The 15,063-nt window shown below is 45.0% G+C and overlaps 1 protein-coding gene across 1 annotated transcript in view; it reads left to right on the top strand.

Annotated features, from left to right (window-relative positions):
• PKNOX2 (PBX/knotted 1 homeobox 2) overlaps positions 1-14,273 on the top strand; it is a 34,682-nt gene extending 20,409 nt beyond the window's left edge. Inside the window, exons 6-12 of the mRNA XM_082330575.1 lie at positions 2,031-2,219; positions 8,600-8,732; positions 8,815-8,912; positions 10,540-10,659; positions 12,251-12,327; positions 12,732-12,910; positions 13,632-14,273. Of these exons, the coding sequence (XP_082186701.1) occupies positions 2,031-2,219; positions 8,600-8,732; positions 8,815-8,912; positions 10,540-10,659; positions 12,251-12,327; positions 12,732-12,910; positions 13,632-13,879 (1,044 nt within the window). The 3' untranslated portion in view covers positions 13,880-14,273. The remainder of the gene's footprint in view (positions 1-2,030; positions 2,220-8,599; positions 8,733-8,814; positions 8,913-10,539; positions 10,660-12,250; positions 12,328-12,731; positions 12,911-13,631) is intronic.
• Positions 14,274-15,063: the final 790 nt, after the last annotated feature.

Raw genomic sequence — 15,063 nt, 5'->3', positions numbered from 1 at the left:
TTCAGTTTTGGGACTGAACATGCATCAGATGTTGAGGTGCACCAAAAAAACCACCCATCGCATTAAATTACATAAAAATGGGTGCAATGATCTAGCAAGAGGAGAGAGGTGAAGCCAGCTGAAGATACCAAAAAATCTAAAGTTTTGGGGGAGGAAAACCTATTTCTACACCTATCGAGGTGAAACATCTCCAGCAAACGGTCAGTGCGGGAGATGTGTCCACAGAGGCTATTTTCACTGTTTTTTTGGTGGTTTTGTAAAAAAAAACCCACACCAATCATGGTTTTTGGGCATGTTTTGGAGCAACTCTTGCTGCCGAGGTGAAATTTGGCCGTGGGCAGTTGTATCGATCCCATGTGTGATCTTGCAGCGCTGGATATATTCATATTCATATATATATATATATATATGTATTTTTGCCCTATTTCTAGGACATATCTGTATGTATATATTCTATCCAATACCCAGAACTTCTGCAAAAGCCGTCCAAATCGCTCAGTGTGGTTGGCCTCCGTCAAGACAGAGGAGCTGGTTAACGTGATGCTGAAGAAGGAGCATTCCTGTTGGTGGGAAGTGCCAACTGGAGGGAATTTTGGATGAGAGAGTCTTGCAATGCTCAAAACTCAACATTTCCACGTGGTCCTGAGCTGGCACTTTTTCCCTATTTGCATTATCCCTTTTTTTGGTTGTTTTTTGGTTTGTGGTTTTTTTTTTTAACGCCACCGATTCTCGGGAAATCGGTGATGGCAAAGCAGGGATGAAAAGGCCAGCAGCATTAGCTATCATTAGAATAAGAGTCATGTATTCCTCACCGCCGAGATGCACATAATTAGAAATTAGAAAAAGGTCAGATCTCACCATTATCAACTCAATCAGCTGCCGAGTGCCACACAGTCAATTAATTCAGCATCTGTATTTTTTACAACCCCGCGCACGTACGCCGTCGGACTGTAACTCTTTATCCGGACAGATATACGGCGCAGCGGAGCAGGGACATAAAATGAGACCCTAAGCAAATGAGCTGAGATAATTGAGAGATTTATTTTTTATACATATATGTGTCAGGTCTTCTTGCCTTTGCCCTTGAATATTGACTTTCATGGCCGTTGAGCCCTGGGAGGATGCGGAGAGCCGGGGCGCGACACCTCCACCTTGCGCTTTGCCTACGCCAACTGTGGAGGAGGGAAAAAAAGCCAAAAAAAAGCCAAAAAAAGCCAAAAAGAAAAGAATTTTTCCAGCCACAACCTGTCACCCTTGTTGTCTGCCAACCAAAAATTTGCTTTCTCCATCGTGGAGCTGCCGCCTGAGTTTGGCCCTGGATTTTTCGGGATGTTTCCCAATCGTCGCGACTCGCAGTTTGTAAAGATGACCACTAAAATTTGCAAGTTAAAAACACCCTTTGAAATGCAAAGACGCTTTGTTACATAAAACCGGATTTATTGCCCCGGAGTGAATAGCTGAAATTTTATATATTATGCAAGATTTCAAACAGCGGCTGTAAAACTTAAGGTTTCAGCTCGGCGAGAGGAATGTTTTATGTGTAAATTTTTTAACGTTTATGGGGTACGTTTTAATGAGGCCCAGGCTTTGCACCGGCAACGGCTTACGGTGGAGTTGCAGCCCCATAATCTTGTTAGAAGAAGTGGTCTCCGGAGAATAACCAACCACTTTTCGACATCCAGGGCTTTGGCTTGGATTTTTTTGGGGCACAGGGAGTAATTCCCAGGAAGGGAATGGTAAATTTTGTGAATTTTCACCTCCTGGGACTTCAGAGGTCTGATTAACGGGGAGGGAAAAGAAGTGCGGAGGTGCAGAGGGATGGGCTCTGGGATGGGTTTTGGGTGAGAATATTGATTTTTTGGGCTTTTTTTGGTGCGTTGAGATAGGAAAAGGGTTTAATGCTACCCTAGGGATCGGTTCCAGGTTAGATTTTGTGTGAGAACATTGATTTTTTGGGTTTTTTTGGTTTTTTTTTTCCAATTTGCTGAGGAAAAAGATTATTTTAACTTGGCCGGTGTGTCCTTGTGTAGATGGTGAAGGCGATCCAGGTGCTGCGCATCCACCTACTGGAGCTGGAGAAGGTCAACGAGTTGTGCAAGGACTTTTGCAATCGCTACATCACCTGCCTCAAAACCAAGATGCACAGCGACAACCTACTCAGGAACGACCTGGGGGGGCCCTACTCCCCCAACCCCTCCTCCATCAGCCTCCACCCCCAGGTAACGCCTTCAAATCGCCTGTAATTGCCAGCGTTGCCCGTTGGCCAACGAGTGAGTTGGGCCAATGGTGTTGGGGGGTTGCTCGACAACTCTTGTGGCCTCCTGGAAATTCATCAAAATCCATCCCCAATTGAGGAAAACAATTAAAAATAACTCATATCTTGCTCCTATGGTGCAATAAATGATGCCGCAGTGATTTTTTTAGCTCTTTTTAAATGTTTTTTTCATGGCCTTGTTTTCATGAGTTTGGCAGAGCTGCAACCCCAACCTTTGTGTCTCTGCAAAACGGAGAGGTGAGGAGTTCTCCTGAACTCTTACATTGCAGCAATGAAACGGGGGGGGAATTGCAGAAGCGCATGGGAAAATGGACAAGAAATTTGCATTTTTTCATGAAAAAATACTATTTGTTGGCGGGAGAGACAGAAACACCATGATTTTCTCCACCACTTCCTCTCCCCCCATTCTCATCTTCATTTCAAGGCAGCGGAACATATTTTTGGGTCTCAGATAACCCTGTTTGCCTTCACTGCTCCTTTTTCGCCCCGGCACATCTTGCAGTTCTCCCCCAGCATGACCAACATTCCCAGCTTGATATTTTTTTTGCATAATTTGGGTTTTACCTGGGACAAAAAAATATTTGGTGTCTTGAGCACAGTGGGAAAGTATAAAGAGATGCCTAAGAACTGCAGAAATATCAACTGAAATGGCCAAACCAAGCTGCAGCTTGGTGGCTTTTACGGCAAAATAAGGGATTTTTAACTTAATATTTGGAAAAAAAGTGGCCCATGGCTTGGGGTTTTCATGTGCATTTGCAGTGCAGGGAATAAATGTTGGCTGGTTGCATCCCAAAAAACTTCCTTGATGCAGCATTGGGTGTCCCTTAGGGACTTCTCTCTCTCAGATAGTGGATGTTTTGGGGGTAAATGAAATTTGGGGTTGCACAATCCCACCAGAAATAACTGCAGCCAACTCAAAATAAGCCAGGGCATCCCCAGGCAGCTCGTGGAGCTATGCCCCAAAAGGAGGCAGGTGGCGGGGGCTTTTTTAGGGCTTTTCAGGGCATTTTTAGGGTGGTGGAAAGGAAAAAAAAAGTAATTTTTGCAGCTCAGCTCCAAGCGCTGCAGAGTTTGAAGCTCCCAACACAACGCTTGCAGCCACTTTCTTCCCCCAGGGTGGGGAGGGAAAAGCCCCCCAAAAAGTTTTATTTCTTATTTGGGTTTTCCTGAAAGCACCGAACCACTTAATCATTGATCTAAAAAAACCCAGCCTCTCTCTATTTTCTAATAATCTGTAGAAATGGACTTATTATCCCTTCACTGCTTTATGGTAGCATTCCTTATGATCAAAATTAGCAAGACACTTGCATAAAAGAGAACAATAATTGCTCAACGAGCATCTCGTTTGTAATTTATTAGTTTCTATTATTGTGCGTCGCCATGGCAACAGCTCGCATCCCGGGTGATGAGAGAGATGTTAGATATGAGCCGACGAAGCTCCCGGTCCCAGCAAATGGAGATGCACGTTTTTTATCAGTAATTTTCATGAAAATAATAAGTGAGGGAGTTAATGAGATGGAAAGCCGTCCTGTGGCTATTGTGATTTTTTTTTCCCCCCTCTTTTCCTTTTTTTTTTTTTTTTAAAGTGTTGATCTAATTAGAATGCATCGGTCAGGAAAAGTAATGAGGATTTAGTGCTTCACAAAGAGGTGGGGATCGTATCAGAAAATTAGCACAAGTCTTTGGAAAATAATCAGGCCCGTGGAGCGGTACCAAGCGCCTCCGATTCCTGCAAACCCGGAGCTGCCTATGTTTCCCTTCCGGGCAAGACTCTAAAGTTGAGAAATTCAAGTGAGAATTTGCAGGCAGTTGCTAAATAAATGGGAATGCGCTCAGGAAAGACCCAACTGGAAGGGAAACGCTCGCTCAACGACGAAGGGATTTTCAGCAGGCGATGGGAGCTGAAATATCCACGGTGATAGATGGGAAGGAGCCACCATCTCATCTGGTCATGGGATGACGATGACATACCAGTGATGATATGACGGCCAGTTTTTTTTCTAATTATCCAACTAAGCAATGTCAAGTGCCTGAGTGCTTCGACTCATTGAGTATACTTGAGTTTGCATGTATAAGGCTTAAAAAAATGGGTGGAAATACTCTGTATCCATCAGTTTGGTTTGAAGGGCTGGGGGTGTTCCAGAGAGCTGAAGAATCACGGGCTCGGTGTTTAAAAAATGACAAGTGGGATGATTTCGCTAATTATTGTCCTATTAATCTTATGCTGAGGGCAGGTAAAACAGCTAAGGGGCCACTAATTTAGGAATTAAAAAAAAAAAATCTAAATAATGGACATGTGATTAATAGCAATGAAGGAGGTTTCTCAGAAAATAGGTTTTCTCAGGGTATGGGAGGGGGATTGATCATTTTGTGAGCAGATAGACCGGTTTAGTCATGAAAGCAAAGTATTTCTATTTTTTGCAAAGTTGTTTACCATGGGACAGCTTGCTTAAAAAATTATGGATACGCAATAGCAAGGATGGCAACCAAAACTGAGAAAACAATGGCCGGAGCTGTCAAAATGTCATCACGGGAGAATCGCAGTGGGATTTTCCTGGTGTATCCAAAAAAGCTGGCCCTTGGCTTGCTGTTATTTGTGCTTTCTGAGATGAAAAATGCAAGAATTCCTGGGAATGCAAAAATGCCTGGAGGGGATGGAAAGATGAGCGAGCACCAGACAGGTGCCTGATGGGAAAATTGGGCAAACGGAGGCCTTTCCACTGTTGCTGAAATCTTCTTGTGTCGCTAAATCTGGAGATGACTCCTGCTGTTGGCCAAGTTTGGGTGAAAAGTTAGGGTTTTTCTCCAATATGGTGAGCCTTCCTTGAACCTTCATTACCTTACAGACATTTTTCTACTCTGTTTTCTCCATCGCTTTCTCATTTTGCGATCCGCTTTGTTTTGCGGAGGAGTTTTAGCATCTTTGGCCTGCAAATCCAGCAAGTGATTCCCCTTCTTCCATTTTTATTGTCTGTTTTTCACTTGGCTTCATTCCTCTCCCTTGAGTTCTCATCGGACCCTTTTTAACTCCCTCCATTTAATGAATATTTTTCGAGTTTTTCGGACAAGGAGAGGAGAAGGGAGGTGCTTGTTGCATGGAGATGGCAGGGAAAGCCAACTTAACCCAACACTTAAGTCCAGCTTTCATTCGACATCCAAGTGGTCCACACCGCTCTCCAGTTGACTTCACTTGCAAGAAAAAAACCCACCGCAAAGCCAATCATATCAGGAACCACAGCATTGCCAGCAACGTTTAAATTGGATTAAATCTTGTGTTTTTCAGCACTCATTTTGAGGGAGAATTGCGGCAGATTGGCAGTGTTTATATGGGCATTTCTTGTCTTCCTCCCCATCTTGCTGGTGCTTGGAGGCCGACGGTTGGGTTGGCCTAACTCGATGCAGTACTTTGTATAGATCTTAATTTATCCAAGTTTGCCCTGTGGATAAACCTGGATTTCTGTTATTTAAAGCCAGCTTTTTTTTCAGCTCCATCCATCCACGAAGGAGCCGTACGAATCTTCTTACATGAGTTTGAGTTTGGCCAACTCCTTCTCAGCAAACTCGCAGGTTTCTTTTTTCTCCAACCAACCCCAATTTTCCCCAGCTTTACTCAAGCACAAATAAATTTCACAAAGTTAGGATGAGACAGAAATTTTTATGCATGTGTGCCACCCAAAAATAAATTCTGTATTAAAAAGCACGAGGGGAAGGACATCAGCCCAGGTAGTCGGATTCCAGCACTTATCCACACTTGGGCACTTCGTCTTTGACACTTGCTTATTGCGAGAAAGGGTTTTTTTTTGTGCGATGGAATATGTACCAGGTCTTTTTCTTCATTAAAGCGACTTTTAATTTGGGGAAATGGTGTTTTGCCATAGAGCCGCGGAAGGTCAGTGCCCAGATGTGGATCTGCAGAGACACCTAGTGACCTATTTTTTACACTCAAGTTTCAAAATTGCCGGAAACATTTCAACTTCTTTTGAGTCCTAAAATCTGAAACATTTTCCACTGCAGCAAAATCACAAGTGTAATATAATTTGGCTGGCATTTGTGATCCAAGGCAATTAGTATGCAAAAATATATTTTTTAAATCTTCTTGGAGATATCTATATTTATTTTAAGGCAGAGCCTCCAACTTCCATCGGGTGCCCTTGCTTCACAGTGATGTTGCAGAAACACCATTAATTTCTTTCGTATCTTTTTCGAATAATTACCAATAGTCTGCCTTTTTGGCCACCACTGAGCTGGTGTTTTGGGACAGTTCTCCTTGACGCCACCAAAAAAATGCAATTTTGGTAATTGTAAAACACTGTTGAATATGGCTTTGACCGCTCGATCTGGAAGCGGCGGTTTCTTCTTCCCATTTTCCGATATCCCAAGTTATTTCTTCCCAGTGCACTTCCAAAAATGGTCTTCTGGATGCCCTTCTTTTGGAGGAATGCTGAAAAAACAAGGCAGGAGAGGAAAGCCGGAGGTCTTCAGGCTGGTCCAAATCTCTGGTCACCCCTGGCCGTATCTGACTGCTTTTTGAGGTTCTCCAAGGCCCGCGTTTGGTTTTATAGGAATATTTCCACTGTGTTTGTTAGCCGGACACTTAGCAAAAGCCAAGTCCAAGTGGATGCAAAAGCCAAATCCAAGTGCATGCAAAAACAACCAATTTTTGCTTTCTGTATGCTGAGAAATCTGAATCTTTCAAATCAAAACCCATTGCCCCCAAAAAGCTGGAGATGGGGAAGGGATATTAAAAAAAAGTACAAGTATTTCATGTTTATGTTTGCATTTTTAAAATTAATTTAGCTATGAAAAGGAATGTCTGGGAGGTGAAGCAAAAATTCGCAGCAATGCTAGCAAAATTTCCAGATAAATAATATTCAGATCATCAATGGAGAGGACAAAAATAACACGCGGCAGAGGCGTTGGTTGCAACGGTTTGGGCTCAGCGTCACGGGAGGGGAAAAAGCAGCGAGGGATTTTAATAGCAAAAGCATGCAGCAAAACCAGAGTTTATTCAGAACCATTGCACGGGCAAATCGGTGGTGGTGAAAAAGTTGATAGAAGCATGAATGTAATGGGGAAAAGCAAAAGAAAGGGACCAAAAATGACATTTTTCCTCCCGCCATGGGAAATGCATCAACGTGGACACAAGGGTACCCTGATTCCCTGCTGAACGATGCACCCGCATCATCTCGTGATGTAAAATTAATCGATTTCTGTGTTCAAATTACCATCTCTGTAGTTTTAGTACAAGGAAAAGAAGAGCTACGGCTTTTTCCTACCCGATTGCATTTGTGTGGTCACATTTTCCAGTGTCGTTGCATGTCACCAGTCCAGAGAAATCCTCTTCAGTCAAGAAATAGGTTTCTTGAAGAAATGCATCAAAATTAAGGGGAATTAAATAAAAAGGGGGGAAAAAACCCTTCATTGGCATTTTGTTCAACAGTTGAGAATGAGCCGTACACCAGTGAAGTGCGGCAGAATGGGAAAACGGGTAGGAAAGGGGGAAAAATATTTTTATTGCAAGAAATGAGGGCAGTTTTATTTCCATTACAGCTGGAAGAATTAGAGCTATGTAGCTATCTTGGGCTGATTTGGAAATGATAATTTTCTAAATATTATTGGTGTAACGCACAAAACTCCTGCCCATCTGGCAGGTTGGGGTACGTCGCCCTGTATTCCCTCGTACCCTCCCCTTCCCAAAATACTGCGTTAAATACTTAAATAATCATTGAATTTAGGCTTTTTCCAATTGTTTCTCACATGCAGAAGCCGTTCCAGAGCTGGGGCTGATACTAAAATTACAACTCCCAGCTAAAAAAATGCCCATTTTTGCAAGAATTTAGCTTAAAGCTGCAAGGAAGGATATAAAATTGGGTTGTATTATTATTATTTTAATTATTTTACTATTATTCTGGCAAGGGGAAACCGTGGTGCTTGCCCCAGCTTTTAGCAGTTGCTGCTTCATCCAGTTCCAGTCAAAGGACCAAACAAAAATAGGAATTTATAGGAAGAAGAGGGTTGAAGAAATTCCTTCTCGTCTGTCACGCTCCTTTTTTCCTCTCCTTTTTAAAGGGAAATAGTGGCTGCACAAAGAGGATGAGTTTGGGGAAGATGCTAAGCTTTGCAAAGCATAAATCCTTATTTTTCCACCTTTTTTTCAATTATAACAAACTGAGACATCCCTTTTTTCTGCAGTTTTGCCTGTTGAACCGCCTAGGAAAAAAAAAAAAGGCGAGGGGTCGGATTTATTGGAGGGGGGAAATTAAAACCTCGCGCGCTCCCGCCGTGGGTTCAAATTCATGGGGTTTAATATTTTGTTTTTCGCAGGAGATGCTGCAGAGCTCACCCGCGGCGCTGCCTCCCGCCTCCAACCCGCCGCCGGGCATCGTGGTGCCGGCGGCTGCTCTACCACCGGGCAACTTGGCCATGAGCGCCAGCAGCGGCTCACCCGCCGTGCCGGGTAAGGACCGCAGGGGAGGTTGGTGGGGTGTGGAGGGGAGAAATTTGGGGTTCGGTACCCCCACGAGCCTTTTTTTCCATAGGTGGAGCCTTGTACCAGCCCGTGACGATGGTGACGTCGCAGGGCCAGGTCCTCGCCCAAGCCATCGCCCCCGGTGCCCTGCAGATCCCCAACGCCCAGGTAAGACCTTCCTGCCTCAAATTTCCATTTGACCCGATATTTTGCACCGCTGCAGCAAGCAAAAACCCCAATTTCTTCATAAATTCAACCCTTGGAGTCTCCTAAATTTTTAATTAGCAAGAAACGGTGATTAAATCCATCTGCCGGCTGCCTTTGGGGTACCTAAAAATGATAGCAATTCTTATATTATTGCTATATTATATAATAGTATAACATATAATACATAGTAGAGCATAGTATATGAGATTAGATTAGTTTAGATGTACTATTTCTATTATATTATGGATCTGGGATCACCGGGATCACCAGTCCGGTCCAGCAATCACAGCGCTCATGGGAAAGACTCATTTTTTTCCCTCGCTTTCTCGATTTTGGGCTATTTTTTAGCCATTTGCTCTTGTTTTACTCCTTTTTTCTGCTAATTGCAATTAACTACATGGGGTTTCCCCCTGTGGCTGCATTCTTGCGGTAAGATGACAATTTGGGGTAGAAATGGATTTAGAAAGACAACTTGCTGTCCCCGTTGGCTGCGTTGCCCGTGATCTCTTCCAAACCCCCATTCCCCAGGAATTTTGGGCAAAAAAACATCGATTTCTGCTACGCCGCTTCCCAGGGACAGATCAGCAAAAATCTCCCCGTGCAAATTTTTATTCTGAAACGCCCCGATTTAATTGCAGGAGCCTCTTAAAAAATAAATGGCATTTTAGAAATGGGTGGCACCTCTCTGGCAGGTTTTATTGCCTGTGCAATGCTTTTTTTTTCCCCTTTCTTTAATATCTCTCCGTCGCGGGCTTGAATCTTGCAGCAAAACCCCTCCATGGTGCGAAAAACACGCGCGCAGGGAATATCGGGGCAGGGAATGAGCCCTGGACAAGCACCTCTGGATGCTCTTCTCATGCCGCCGGCACAATTTATTCAGCCGGAGCCCAGGGGAATCGCAGGGACCTGCTGGCCTGATGTTTAATTCATCCACGAGAAGTGTTTGATGAAGAGCTAGGGGAAAAAAAGAAGAAAATCCCTTTTTAACTCAAGCGCTGAGATTTCCGTTCGGTTCCTGCAACCTCATTAAAACTTCTCTTGCAGCAAGATGTTTATTTTTTTTTTTTTTGGGGGGGGGGGAAAGCAAGTTTTCGCTCAATGGGCATGGTTCTCCTCATGGTGGGAAGCAGCTGGGTGAGGAACGCGGGTTTGCAAGGGGTTAATGAATGGCAAGGTTTTAACCTCACGTTTAGAAAGTCATCTTTTTGGTTTTTTTTTTTCTTTGTTTTTTTAAGGTAAAAGTGTTTTCTCCCTTAATTGCACATCGAAAATGGTCGTGGCGTTGGCAGCATGGTCCCCAGCTCTGCCGGTGCCACCACAGGGAGAAAAGCCCATTTGCCCTTTGCAAAGCATTTGCAAAAAAATGGAGATTTTAAATAGAGATCCTGGGGGAAAAATGGGGATTTAATGCAGATTCTTTGAGGAAAAACATGGGGTTTGGATGCTCCCCGCAAGTGCCTGTTTTTTGCACTCACCCCCGTCCCATTTTGGGTTGGTTTTGCTCTTTTTTTGGGTTGGTTTTGCTCTTTTTTGGGGTTGTCTGTTGCTGTTTTCAGCCAATTCTCTCCTCGTTTCTCACCCCCGGCAGGTGAACCTGGATCTCACCTCCCTCCTCGACGGTGAGGACAAGAAGTCCAAGAACAAGCGAGGCGTCCTGCCCAAACATGCCACCAACATCATGCGCTCATGGCTCTTCCAGCATCTCATGGTGAGCACCGCAGCCGCCAAAACGCCCTGCGAGCTGGAAAAAAAAAGGCAAAAAAACCCCCAAAATGAACAAATCGAGGTGGTGGTTTGTCTGAATTTTCTTTTCAGAGGCACAAAGCGGCTTTGGTTTTATTTTGGGAGTATTTGGGGGATGACTTTTCACTGCAGGTGGCAAAAATACTCAATGCATGAAGAATGGAGAATTTTTGGGAATGGAGATAGAGGTAGATGGAGGGAGCTCAGAGGATGCAACCGGGTTTTTTTCATGCAAGGAGATTGCTTTCCCATCAGCAGAGCTGGAAGAAGGGCAGAAAGCTAAAAAAAGCCTTTTCCTGTCTGATTTGGCCAAGAAATCACTCAGAAGCTGGTTGCAAAGAGTTGCACGAGGGTCTCCAGGAAGGTAGGAGACCCCCAAGGTAGCAGCAAGATGGAAAATAACAGCTCCAAGGAGCAACTTGGGGTAAAACAAGACCCAGGACATGGAGTAGCAGCTGGCTGGGAACTTGCCAGTCTTTTTTTTAATGGGAAATTTTGGATTTATGGCATTGAGGACAAGAGCATTGCTGTGTTGGGCCACCATGCCAAGCTGTCGTGCATCTCCCATGCTTTTGGAGGGCTGGACTGCAGATTTGCAAGCAGAAGAAGGATTTAGAAGACCAGAAACTGAAGGACAATTTTCTGCCACGTGCTAGAACCCCATGGTTTGAAATTTCCAACGCTGGATCAAAAAAACTAAAAGAAATTGTTCTTCTACTGGACAGTTGGACCTTTGCTCTCAGCCTGGTCCTCACAATCAGAAGATGCTTGGGATTCCCCATGAGATTTCTCCATCTGGTGTCATAAATGATGTGGTTTTTAACCTCATAGCATTGATGCTCATTGTTTTATTGGGTTTGGGAGTTTTGTAGCACCAATAGGAGGAAGGAATCCTGGAAATAATATGCCGAAAATGGAGATACTTCTGCCAAAAAAGAGCCATTTTTAACCACTTCGGCATCCCTGAGGCTCTGGTGGGACAGGGGTCTCCTGCATGCCATGACTTCGGGTGTTTTTTTCAAGGAAATCACACTATTTTGGGGTCAAACAGCTGGAAAACGTGTCATGTGAATCAACACTGGCGCTGGCTTGGGGCTCCGACAAAGGACATGTGGGGCTGGTTTGATAATAATTTCATTTTTGGGGTTGGAACAGAGGGTTTTAGCACGGCTGGGAGAGAGTTGTTGAAGCGCTGAGTGCTGGTAGCCTCCTAGTGCAGGTGTTTCAGGGTGTTCTGTTGATGGACCAGAGAAAGAGCGTTGTGGGTGACGGTGGGTTTGGAAGCCCAAACCCCACCTTTGCCAACAAACATCATTAGAAAATCACGAATACTAAAAAAAATATTTTCCTTCAAGGAAAAGCCCTAAGGACACCAGGGAAACCATGATGCTCTTGGATGCCACCCTTAAGCCTTCTATCTTGCAAATGCAAGAAGCCACCAAATTTGGGGTGGGAAAATGAAAAAAAAGGGAGGGTCTGTCATTTTTATTTCAGTCAGGGCCACCGTTTTGCACACAGGGATGGCATTTTGCTGCCCCATCTCTTTTTTTTTCCAGCACCCCTATCCCACAGAGGACGAGAAGAGGCAAATTGCTGCCCAAACCAACCTGACCCTCTTGCAAGTCAACAACTGGTGAGCACATCAGTGGCCCGTGCAATCATCTTACTGCCGTTAGAGATTTTTTTTCATGCTATTTTGGTGCTATACAATGCTTTTTTGGGGTAATTTGGGTGGTTAAGGATGATTTCTGGGAGATGGGCTCAGGGGTGTTTAATTGGTGGCGTTTGCAATGTCTCAGTGCCCTCTCCTGGCAAACCCAATATGTAGCAGCCTGGAACTCAGCTAGAAAAAATTAATGCGATGGTATAACATGCCACAGACAAATAAAATAGGGTAAACCCCCAGCTTTTTGGACCACACAGCCACTTTCGAAAGGGTTTTATATTGCAACTCATTAAATTGTTATAATCTGGTTTTAACTTAAAATTGTTGTAATGACTTTGTTTACTCGAATGGTCTCTGTCCTCCCTGGAAAGGTTCATAAATGCCCGACGGCGCATCCTGCAGCCGATGCTCGACGCCAGCAACCCGGACCCAGCCCCCAAAGCCAAGAAAATCAAATCTCAGCACCGGCCCACCCAGCGGTTCTGGCCCAACTCCATCGCCGCTGGGGTCCTGCAGCAGCAGGGTGGCAATTCAGGGACAAATCCTGACGGTAAGGACAAACCCTGATGGCTCCTGCCCTTCCTGGATGGGGTGGCCATGCATTAAATTATGGCCTTAATTGGTAATTAAGGATTTCTAGAGCCCTTTATCACCCTGTGGGGAAAAACATGTTGAAGAGGTGGCTCAGGCAAGAAGGTCCTTCCAGTTGGCCATCACAAGGGCGCTGGCAACGGGGCACTGCCATCTCCTCGGGAGAGGAACAGCCCTCAAGGATCAGCCACTATGGGACATCACTTGGGATATCTGCTGAGGTGCTGGGGAGGGGATAAAAGGGGAGATGGGGAGAGGAAAAAAAAGATGAAAAGGTGAAGATGAGACGAGAAGACGGATGAGACAAGATGGGAAGCGAGAAGATGAAGAGGGAACAGATGATGAAAATGAAGAGGAATAAAGATGAAGAGAGCAGAGACGAGCATGGACCAGGGAAGATGAAGAGGGAAGGTGGAAATTAAGAGAGGATGAAGAGATCTCCCCAACCAATTTGGGCACCTACTTGCTCAAAAATGAAGGTTTCTTGTTATTTAATGAAGATATATTAGCTAACAAAATTAAGGGTTGGACCTTGGGGAGTGGCTGGGGCAGGTGGGACACCCTGCAGGGTGCTCTGTCTCGGTACAGCTTTTCGCTTGGGTTATTCTCGGTTTATGCACTTTTTGTCCTTCTTATATTAGCTCAGCAATCCTTATTTCTACATTTCTTTTAAATTTCAGGCTCGCTCAGCATGGACAACCTGCAACCCCTCTCGTCAGCCACGGCCACCATGGCCATGCAGCAGGCCATGCTGGCGGCCCACGACGACTCCCTCGATGGCACCGAGGAAGAGGAGGAGGACGAGGAGGATGAGGATGAGATGGAGGAGGAGGAAGAAGAGGAGGAAGAGCTGGAGGAAGAGCCCGGTGGCCTCCCGGCAGCGCCTGGTGCCGACCTCGGCTTGGACCACAGTGACTCACTGGAATAGCTCCTCTTGCGCCCTCCCCAAATCATTGACGGCACCGGAAACAAAACTCCCCCAAAAATGCCAAAAACAAAAACCCGGCAAGAACAAAAATAAAATTGGTGAGAAAAAAGCAAATTGGAGGCGCTGGCGGACGCCCCGGCTGCCCGTGGGCGCGCGGGGATCACCATGTCGGCGTGTAGAAGTGAAGGACACATGTTTACAAGGCACATATTGTGGCCAGATTAATTTTTTTTTTCAGGTTTTATTCTTATTTTCCCCTTCGTTTTTGGTAAGACAAAGCGTTTTTAGGGGAAGCTGTTTTCCCCACGTGATGCTCGGATGCTGTTGGGCGACACCAGGTTTTCACCGTGGGCCACCGCGTCCATCCCTTGGATTTCTTGGTACAAAAAGCAAATAACCCCAAGACTGATGCTTTTTGGGTTTTTCCCCCAAAAAGGATGATTCACAGGCATAAATATCAGCACGTGTGGGGAAAAAAAACGTCGGCGAGTGGAAATTCTGCTTCAGGTCGGATCTGAGGAGGGTTTCGCGCTCTTCACCCACCGGATTGCCCACACCTCCCCGTTTTGGCCCCGATGCTGCGGCCGTTTGGTGACTCTGGATGCAACTTTCTGGAAAAGGGAGGAAATTCCCCCAAATCCTTTAATTTATGTGCTAAAAACCCATCAAATCTGGAAAAAAAAAACAAAACACCCCATCCTCGTCCTTAAGGGCTGAGACTGGACGCAGAGTTGGGGCGAAGCCTGCCAGGAGCGAGACTTTCCCAGGGTGTTTTGGCACCGAGTCAGCAAAAAATGGGGGGAAAAATGGGTTTAAAAAATGCAGATTTTCACCCAAAATTGAATGGTGACCCCCAAGATTCACCCAGGTGAAATTCAATGTTGTTGCTGGAAAGATGGTTTCTCCCTGGTGTTATCCACCCGCGTGGGAAAACGGTGTTTTACGCCAGACGAGCCATGGGGGAGGGTGGTACTGGAAAAACAACAACGTATTTTGTTTTTTTTTTTAATAAATGCTAGCAAAAGGGCGAATTTCGCCTTAAAACGTGGTGTGGGGGAAAGGCAAAAGCAAACCCGGGTGATGCGGGGCAAAAATAATAAAGGAATTTTCTTCTGCAGGTTCCTCCTGTAAATGCAGGTTTCTGTAAGAAGGATATTTTTTTTTTTGGCGGCTTTTTGCCGGTT

This window comes from Platalea leucorodia, assembly GCF_965183815.1.
Source record: "Platalea leucorodia genome assembly, chromosome: 20".
NCBI classification, from domain to species: domain Eukaryota; kingdom Metazoa; phylum Chordata; class Aves; order Pelecaniformes; family Threskiornithidae; genus Platalea; species Platalea leucorodia.
This window is presented reverse-complemented; position numbering and strand designations above follow the sequence as displayed.